Source organism: Aegilops tauschii, chromosome 3, assembly GCF_002575655.3.
Source record: "Aegilops tauschii subsp. strangulata cultivar AL8/78 chromosome 3, Aet v6.0, whole genome shotgun sequence".
Classification (NCBI taxonomy): Eukaryota; Viridiplantae; Streptophyta; class Magnoliopsida; order Poales; family Poaceae; genus Aegilops; species Aegilops tauschii.
Window position 1 is genome coordinate 489,632,578 of NC_053037.3, and position 10,562 is coordinate 489,643,139.

Consider the following 10,562-nt stretch of genomic DNA (forward strand, 5'->3'; position numbering starts at 1 on the left):
AATCCATAAGCATTTCTCCTTTGGGTTCATCTATACTAGTTTTCCTAGGAAACTTTTCATCCACTCCAACCTCTTGTGAACAAGGCTACATTTTTCTAGATTATAATCAAATGCCCATGTTAATCATGTCGGATCGAAGATGGCATGTTAGTGCATTTTACAAATCCTGCAAACCAAATAGGCATGTAGTAGTGTTCAAAACTGCATGTAGGCACTAACACGTTTTCTTCTTTTGCAGATAAGATTAGGCCCGATGGTGGATACTGTGATACAATATAACAATCACGTCGAATGCCTAGATCTGCATCTCTTAGAAATTACTTTAAACTCCTACCGAGGGACCTTACCAGAGATTATATTCACCAGGTTCTTTGTTGTGAGAGCAAGGGTGATGAAGGTAATGAGGTTTGCCCTATATTTATTTCGCAAAAATGAATGGTTTGTTGATCAGCGCCGGCGGCTGCGACAGAATGGAATAGGCTCTGAAAATGCTGAATTTTATTTTGGAACTTCAGATGACAGAGTAATCGGAAGTCATCATGTCAACCCCATACATGACTTCTCAGTGGCTGACCCCTTTGCAAAAATTATGAGGTTTTGAAACTAGACTTAGAAGTGATAATATTAGTTTGAACCTCTCTGATATCCATGTTCAGCGGATCAGCGCGAGCGTTTGCAGCTGATGAGCTGAATTTCATTTGTAATATCTGTTTGAACCTTCTTTGAATTTGGGCCATATAACTCTGGAATTTGAACCTTGTAATATTTCGAGCTTTTGTGGTACAATCGTTGAAATGGCATCGTATGAGACTCGTATATTGGTAGCACTATTTTGACCTTAATATGCAATGGACATAGATTTTATTAACCATTCTCGAATCTGTTTACCTTGTCGATCTCATAGCACACGATCTGTATAGCTAACTCGACTGCGATCTTCGACATTATTGCACACAGTTGGTTTCTTCAACCGTGTGCCCTGTAGAGCACAGAATTAATTATCGCACTCGAGTGTCCATCATCACCCTTCTGTATAACTTTGACCTCATCACCCACCGGTAAACTTATGACCAAAGTCATTCCACACACTTCGTTTTTACAAAGCTTTTTGCCAATAAACGCCCACAATTTGTCCCTCTTCTAGCCGACGCATGGCCAAACTAGTCGGGCAGGAAGCTTGCACGATAACTACACGGTAGCGCGGGAACAGGCTCACCGACGATACATTTGGTGCCTCTTCGAGCCCACGCGTGGTCAAACGAAACGCGTGTGGTGCGGTGTTGTCAAGCGTGCACAGGAATCCTCCGCTACGAATGTCGTGACAAGACGTGACGATTACAGGCCGGCCGGCCCCCATTTATTACAGCGGCCATTTAACCCTTGTGTCTCTTCAACCTTTCGATCACGCCCCACTATTGCAAGAAGCACACCCACCACGACAAATTCTTAGAGGGTATCCTGTGCGGCTCCAATGGCGCTCCGAGCGGCTGCCGACAACGAGCAGTAGTTCACCATGCATGCCGTGGTGGACACCCATAGAAGGTTCACGGAGTTCTCGGTGGTGTACACGAACAACACGGTCTGGGTGGAGAACTCCATCCACATCATGGAGTTGTTTCTTGCCGAGAAGTACAAGGTGGTCGGGTTCGACCTCGAGTACACCCGCGCTCGTGCCGGGTCTCGTCCCAAGGTCATCGTTGCCCAGATGTGCGTGCGCAACCATGTCCTCGTCTACCACTACTGCCTGACCACAAGGCCTTGCAAGCGTTTTGTCAGGTTTGTCAACAGCCCCCACTACATGTTCGCTACGATGGACATCACCAACGATATAAAGGTGCTCAAGAATTCGGGCATCGCCTGCCAGAATCTTGTCGACATCCAGGGCCAATACAAGATCTGGGGCAGCAAGGAGCATGAGAAGGACTAACTGGTTCACCTCGCCGAGGCCATCATCGACCCCTACTACAGAGACATGAAGGATTCCTGCAACAAGGACAAGCGTGCCTGGCACTCGGCCTGGATGGAGAAACTCGACAAAGCTCACGTCGTGTATGCGGCCAAGGAGGCGTACACGAGCTATGACATGTACAGGCGGATCGTTGACATGAGGAAGTGCCTCCTTCTCCAAAACGGCCAGGGATCCATCCGGAAGCAGAGCAATGGCAAGCGTCGTTGCAACAATAAGTAGATGATTAGATCCTTATTTCTCCTAGTTTAGTATGCATGTAATTGCTTACTTTGATGTGTGGAAATGTTATGTGTGTAGTCACTTGTGTAATTGTATGCTTAATTTGGTTTTGCAGTGCTGTCTTTTTAAGTATATATGTTGATACTCTGTAGACAGAGCAAATCACATCGCACACGGACTAAACAATGGAACCCGTCGGTGATGATTTCATCAATCACTGACAATTGTATACCAGCAATCGTTTGATCACAACACACACAACTTGTTAACAGGAATCGTCTATGTTGTTATCAGTCTTCCCACACATTTCTGATTACAAACCTGTTTGCCACGTATCACACACATCTTGTTAAGTTGAACCGTTTCTGTTCTCTTGGCTCGACGCAAACAGTTCATCCGAGTGAACTATATGACGTATATCGCACACACCTTCATCTGGCTGCCCGTTTTTATTGTTCCGCCTCATCACAAACAGTTTATCCGAGTGAACTATATGTCGTATATTGCACATGTCTTCATCTGGCTGCCTGTTTCTTTTGTTCTGCCTCATCGCAAACAATTCATTGAACTGAATCGTATGTCCCTCATCGCACACGCAACTAAAATCTGAACCGTGTTTGATGTATCCTTCATCGCAAACGTTTTGCATCTTTTTTGACGGTTATTTTACATCACCATTTGCGATTAATGCATCACACACAGTTTCGTCAAAGGGTCTCTAATCATAGTGTCGCGTTAGCAGCATCCTGCAGTAGTGATGCAACATCGATGCTCGTCGTTATCTCTACTTTCGTTGGATCTGCACATCTAGTTGTAACCTTGTCGTCTATAATAGGATGATATTATTGGTTTACATGGTAGAAAACTCTTTTTTACATTAGTCTAGCTTACCTGAATCCCAATAGGTTCCACAATGTGCACTAATATGTTGAGCACATGTTTGAAATAGACGAAACTACCTTCAAAATCAAAAATGGAAACCCTTGAGATGATGCTAATATGGAACCCTTCTACACCTAAATGACCATAAAAATGGATGGAAGGGGGAGGTTACTTTTGGTATGCAGTGTGGGCTAATGGGCTGCAACTTTAAGATATCACTCCACCAATCTATGCCATCTATAAAAAGAGAGAGGGGAAAACGAGTGTGTTAATGATGTGTTTTAAGGAAATGCATAGGTCTATCAAAGTGACTAGACGGAAGGCCTCTCGGGCATCACATTCAAGGTTTCAAGAAGATTTGAGTCATCGCCTTCCAAATCTTTTATATCTAAATAACTAGTCTTCGCTAGCCTCTTCCTCTGAACATTCAAACATGTCATATCAGCATGCAATATGCATGAAAAAATATGCACCTCAACATGCAACCATGCATAGAAAAAGTTCTACCTCAACATGCAAACATGTATGATAATTAATTGTCATTCTATTATGCTATTTATATTTAATACATATATTTACAATTATACAACAATCAGACACAATAAATCATATGTGCATGCCAGCTTGTCTCTTCCTGTGGCTTGACTCCGGCTTGCAGCAGGGCATGGGGGCAACGAGGTTGTGGGCTCTGGCGACTCTGAATCGTGGAGGTTCATGGTCTTCTTATGTTGGGCTTCGCTGGAAAACAAGGGAAACGCCCTCGCGTCGTCGCTCCCATGCGGGCGACCCAGGTGACTACACCCGAAACCTAACTGTCTACCAGCACGGTGGAGCCTCTCTGGAGACGGCGTGGTGTAGCAGTTGCTCGGATCCGGCGTGTCCTGTCCCGGTGGTCTGCCACTCGTTCGGGGCGCGGCGCATGACTGGGGTTGCCCTCCCTCGTTGGCAGTCGCAATTTCGGTGTCATTCATGACCAACCTGGGGTGGTTGCTTGATTCAGATCTGGACGGCTTGGTGGTGGTGATTCAAATTCGGTCGGTCGAGTGGGGTGACTGCAGACTATGTTGCAGCGACCTCCTGCGGCTCCATGGCGGCGGTGATCACCGAGGGATCTTTAGGAGGGATTATCTCTCTATGTCCAATGGTTGATTTCGGCAGTGAGATGCATGGACGGTGGCTTGACGCAAAGGAATGGTTGTGCAGTGGCGGCAGTTGCATCGTATGTAGCTACTGGGATTGCAAAAAGTGGTGGCGACAACACTTGAGTAACTTTGATGGTGACCGCCAACACTTGAGCGGGTTATACCTGGCATTAGCGATGTTCTTTTATGTCATTACCTTGTTGAAGACATTGCTCGGATATGCTTGGACTGATTCTTCATGCTGAAACCTAGATTCAAACCTTGGTGGTTGGATCCGATGACAGCAACACTTGAGTGTCGCTCCCTTCTTGAAGGCGTTACTATTAAAGAACCTCGTCGTCTGTGTGGTGTCATGAGATGGTTGGTGCGAATATGGTCATTGATGTAGTTTGCCGATCATGGATCTGATCGCTTCCGGTTTTTCTTTTACTCGCCTACACATAACTTTGGTCTTATATGACTTTGCTATCTGGCCTACTTTGTGTGTGTGTGTGTGTGTGTGTATTGGCCGTGTGCAGCCTAACTATGCAGAGGCCGAGTGTGTACTCTCTGGGTTTGTATCCTCTTTGATGCTCCTCTTTAAGCCAATAAAATTCATCCTTTATCAAAAAAGAAAAAAAATCATATGTATCTTTAGTTTAGTAATCATATTATTACTCCAAATATCCATGTCCAATACAATCAAAGTTTGGATGGCTGATGGCTCAAACGCCGAGGGTGGCCTGTATTTGTTGTCTTTGCTCCTTATGCAAAAGAATCTCAGAAAATGGTGGCCAACCTCCTTTCTGAACGCCGCTAGGCATTGAGAATTTGACACATGAGAGCAACTCCAACGGGCCGACCTAAACGGACGGCGCTTTTATCCGCTTTTTGTCTGTTTGGGTCGGCCGCCCGCCCGGCGTCCACCCTCTTTTAGATTTGGGTCCGCAGTGTGCCCAACGCACCGACCCATTTCATGACTTCGCGCGCATAGATCATGCCAGCAGCCATGTCGTCGCCATGGTTTTGGCGCTCCAGCGCGCGGGACAGGTTCGCACGCGCGGGAAAAAATCGGCCTAGCGCGCGATGGTTTTGGTGCTCCAGCGCGCGGGAAAGGTTCGCGCGCTGGTTTTGGCGCGCCGCGGCCGGCGCTCGTTATTAAGAAGGCGCTCCCTCCACACTCTGTCCGCCGCCCACTCATCTCGCCCCCTCTCACTAGCCTCGCCGCCTCTGCGCCACCATGTCGATGCGCCGCCTGGGCGTTTCGGATTTTCGCGGAGTCCGCGAGCGCCGCTCCGGCGCCTTCTCCTCCGAGATCTGGTTTGGCGAGAAACGCCTCATTCTCGGCACCTTCGACACCGCAGAGGAGGCAGCCCGCGCGCATGACGCGGCGGCGTGGCGCCTCCTGAGGCCTCGTCGGGAGATAAATTTTCCCGACGTGTCGAGCCAGCGGGCGCAGGATCTCGCGCCTCTCCCGCGGCTTTTCACCGACATGGATCGTCGTGACCACCGGAGGCGGTAGCGTCGCCTCGCCATCGCCGAGATGGACGTGGAAGCCATGGTGGTGTGGTGCGAATGCTTCCCGCAGGACATCATCGACGAGCACCAATTCTACAAGTAAAGGAGGACGGAGAGGGAGGCGAGGAGGACGGAGCGAGCCGCCTATCGGGAGGACAAGCGTGCGCGAAAGCAGGCCGCTCAATTGAAAATGAAGCTAGGAGAAGTGTCCTCCTGGGACTTCCAGGACGAGCGGTATGCTGACGCCTACATTCAGACGCCGGAGGAGGACATTACCAAGTCGGAGTCGGAAAACGGCGAGTAGTTGATCTTTTCTTTTAACAGTCTATGCTCTTTTCTTTTAACAGTTGATCCTTGGTGCTATCTATGTTGAACTGGCCGGTGGCCGACGAAGGAGGCGGGCGAGGGTGCGTTGCTGGATGGGAAGAGGGCAATGTGCCACCGACCAGCGGGCCCGAGGAGGGAAGAGGGCGCGCGCGCGTCCGTCTCGTGTCTGCATCGACGCAAATCCGACTTAAAAATGGGTCGGGAATGGATGCCCCGCGGACGAAAAGCGGACGCGCGTCCATTTGAGTCGGTGCATTGGGCTGCCTTTTGTGTCCGCACCGACCCAAACGGACGACGGCAGACGAAATGGGTCGCCCCATTAGAGTTGCTCTGATTGAAAATTGGCTGAGGCACATATGATACATGAAAGAAGATTTCGAAAAGAACATGGCGTCATTGACGCTGGGGCCATATTTTTCCGAGGAAACGGTCTTTTCTTCCGATTAATTTCTGCATGATGTACAGTGTTAAACTCATTCTTGTTTACTGCACCGAGGCAAATCTTTTGTCTTAAGTTCAAAAAGATTTAGAGTAAAATGCGTCGGCGGTCATTGTATTTGTGTCGAAAGCATACTTTGCTCAATATACTTAAGAATTTGGTCACTATTCTTGAGTACAATGATCAAAGAGAGATTTCGACACAATGATCGCCGATACATATTATTGTTTCTTTTACAAAGCTACCAATGGCCTCTTTTATTAAAAAAAACACTAGCAATGACTGTCGAGGGGGCTTGAAGCTGCGTATACGTTCTGTTCGGCACTCTGCCGGGACAGGAAACAAAGGAGTATCGGTTGAGTACGGTGCGGCGTTTGCGTTTTCAACGCAGTCCGTTTAACTAATCTGTCCGAGTAAATTAAGCAACCCATTCTACTAGCCTAGGTAATTAAATTCAGAGCAGAAGCGGGCGTGAGACGGCACGAAAGCCAGTAAAAAAGTATCACTGACGCTCCCAAACCACTATAAAATCCAAACATACGCAATAGCCATCACAACTCAAAACACAGAGCACGTCTACTCCTCACTAGTCTCCACCGTTTCCTGTACTAGGCTAGGCTACTTGCACAGGCGCCGATTGATCCCAGCAATGGCGAGCCGTTCTCTCACCCCTTTCCAGCTCACTGCCACACTCTTCGTGGCACTCCTCGCCACATGCCACGCCGGCAGCATAGCCGTGTATTGGGGCCAAAACGACGGCGAGGCGTCGCTAGCCGAGACGTGTGCGTCCGGGAACTACGAGTTCGTCATCCTCGCTTTTCTCCCGAAATTCGGCAAGGGCCAAACGCCGCAGCTCGACCTAGCCAGCCACTGCGACCCTTCCTCCGGTGGATGCAGAGGCCAGAGCAAGGACATCAAAGCGTGCCAGGGCCGCGGCGTTAAAGTCCTGCTCTCCATCGGCGGCGGCGATGGTAGTTATGGCCTCTCTTCTCCCGGCGATGCACGGCAAGTTGCCTTGTACCTCTGGAACAACTACCTGGGCAGTGCATCCTCGTCCGGTCCCCTCGGCGACGTCGCGCTCGACGGCATTGACTTTGACATCGAGCAAGGCAGCGCCAAGTTCTGGAACGATCTCGCCACTGACCTGAAGAATTTGGGAAAGAACGGAGGCAAGACCGTACTGCTGAGCGCGGCACCACAGTGCCCGTTCCCGGATGAATGGGACGGCGGTGCGATCAGCACAGGGTTGTTCGACTACGTGTGGGTGCAGTTCTACAACAACGAAGAATGCCAGTTCAGTGCGGGGCGGGGAGCATTCATGGACGCGTGGAAGAAGTGGGAGTCAGTACCGGCGGGGAAGATCTTCTTGGGGCTTCCGGCCTCCAAGGACGCGGCGGGCACGGGGTTCGTCCCTGCCAGCGAGCTCACTTCGCGTGTGCTGCCACTCATCAAGGGCTCTTCAAAGTACGGTGGTGTCATGCTATGGTCCAAGTTCTATGATGACCAAACCGGCTATAGCTCTGCCATCAAGAGCGATGTGTGATAGTTCTCTCTAGTCTATTTGGTTTGGTTGAGTTGTTATTATTGTGTGTCTTCTATTATGTATCATAGGATCATGTGTTAATTGTTTGAGATGACATCTGATATTGCCATATGTGAATATATGAATAAAAACACTGTATAGTTTCTTTGAGCCAAGTCCCATATTACATCAAATTTTGAACTCCATATTTTTCATTATGCACTGCACTGCTTTTGATTCTATAGAAAAGTAAGTGTACAATATCTGGTCAATCAACTGTGGTTCTAGTTCAATATTGGTCAGTTTGAATACCATTAATCGACCACATGACTTGTCGACTTTTTAAGAATAATAACTTTCGCCATCTAGCAACTAGAAGAAATTTTATAGATGATGCTGAACTAGGACTAGAGCTAGAACAGATCTGGAAGAAAGTGATTATTCCTTTTTACAAATAATAAGTTTTTGGAAAATACTCCCTCGAATTATGATCCAATTATTCCTGTGCACTTGCAGGACATCAACAAGTCATTTGCATATCTCAAGAGACAAAAGAGACTCTAATATTTTGTGGGACGATGAAGGGAGAACAACCGGCCAGATTTATTTTCCAATATTTCCGGAGCAGAAAGTTTACAATACAACTGAACTAGCCAACAAAGGCCAAAACACTATTGAAACAACATTTTTTTACAGAGGTACATAACATAAGAGAACATGAGTGGTTTGTTTTACCATATGAGAAAGTTATTTGCATAGCATAGAAAAAATAGGTTGCCTCATCTTCATTTATCAAACCTTGGCCTTACGTCACATGTTCGGTTGGGAATATGATCTAGAGGCAATTATGGTGATGATTATGCTCCCATGTGTCCATGATTTACTAATATTGTCCTTCAATATCATCTTGACATAGGTTGGTGAATACTTTAGTTTTTGTGAAATTCTTTTTAGTATGATGTTATGATAACAATTCCTAGCCATTGAGGATATGAGCGCACATATTCGAAGATTAGCATATCATTTGTTGATGACCTTGTTCGTAGGTCGCGAGTATATGTGATATCAGTATGATAATAAGACTTGCGTTGGTAGAACATAGTGTGTGACATACCTATTTTGAGATGTAGTGCGAATTTTGTCATTTGTTGGTCTAAAGTATAGTGTATATGCCATGATCTACACCTGAGGTCACCATACATTCTTGGGATGTGAATACTGAATAGGCCTTCTTAGGGTCTATCAACACTTGTTCGTACCTGAATAGTCATAAAGGTGATTTTAGAGCTTGCTGCCAAGCATTCCGCAAGGCATGGCCGACTAAGATAGGATTTTTCCCTCAGAGAGATGACTCTTGGGCCTCTCGATTGGCTAGACTAAAATGATGCATGGCTGTGTAGCCAAGTTTAAGTGCTAACCTTATCGAGGAATCTATATCATGAGTTCCGGAGATGTTGAGCCGCTCGACAAGGATTCTAAATACTCACAGTGGGTTCGGCAACATATATCTTGAGGCAGCATATGACACATTGTGAGGTTCTTCTACATGACTTTGTGAGCACTTGTGAGTTGGCACATCCTTCTAGGGGCCACTACCAATTATTGTCCATGTTAGAGTAAGTCAGAGTTCGAGTAGTGTACTTGAGCCTGACTAGGTACTCGAGGGTCGATTGAGTTCACGTAGGCCGCTGATGACATGGGTAACTGATCAAGAACATATGGGTTCACACACTTAAGGGGGCAACCCCCACTCTGATTCGATCTGAGTAGATAAGTGAATGAAGTCATGTTGGGTTAGGGCCGTGCTAGCCAGCTGATCTTTTTAAAAGATCGGCCGGATCACGAGCCATCCGATCGATTCTTTTCATCTATTTTCCCGATCGTTTCGCTTAGCTACTTTCCTACAACAAGGCCTTTGTTGCAAAATATTCTTGTAATAAGACCCTTATTACAAAAAATTGTAATAGCATCTTCGGTTTCTTCTCTGTATTCCTGCAACAATAGCCTTGTTGCAAAAAAAGTTGCAACATAGCTCATGTTGTATAAATGTCACCTTTCCTAACCTTTTTCCCGTGGCGGGCTAGAGACGGTCCGCGACCCGACCGAGAAGGGAGAGCATAGATGAACGACACAGTGGTTGTGGCCGCTGCCGGCGTGACATGACGATAACAAGGTTGGGGCGCTCTGCGCTGGTGTGTTGGATCTTGCCGGATTAGTCGATCTAGTGGCGGGGAGGCGTTTGGCGGTGGAGCCCTGACATGGAGGCGCTCGAGCGAAGACGACCTACAGACGGGGATCGACTAAAGGGTCGAGGAAGGGACGGCTCCGGCGACGTTGACAAGGAGGAGAGGAGGCGCGTGGTGGGGTCGGGCGACGTCGCCGGTGGTCGCCTGAGATTGGCCATCGTGGGGCGCATCTCCCTGACTTGGCAGTGGTTGTGGATGGGGCGAAGCAACAAGTAGGCAGCTAGATTGGTCGGTCTGCAACACGCCATGTGTTGCGCTCCACTGTTTGCAACAAGGCCGATGTTGCAAAAAAAACATGTGCGATAGGGAAGGGTGTTGT

The 10,562-nt window shown here is 47.6% G+C and overlaps 1 protein-coding gene across 1 annotated transcript; it reads left to right on the top strand.

Annotated features, from left to right (window-relative positions):
• The first annotated feature begins 7,064 nt into the window (after positions 1–7,064).
• LOC109751123 (acidic endochitinase-like) lies at positions 7,065–8,018 on the top strand. Its single transcript, XM_020310027.2, has one exon. The coding sequence runs from the start codon at positions 7,125–7,127 to the stop codon at positions 8,016–8,018; it is 894 nt and encodes a 297-aa protein (XP_020165616.1). The 5' UTR covers positions 7,065–7,124.
• The last annotated feature ends 2,544 nt before the right edge of the window (positions 8,019–10,562 follow it).

Excerpts from the sequence above, each read along its gene's own strand:
- LOC109751123 (XM_020310027.2), top strand. The coding sequence starts at position 7,125 with ATGGCGAGCCGTTCTCTCACCCCTTTCCAGCTCACTGCCACACTCTTC.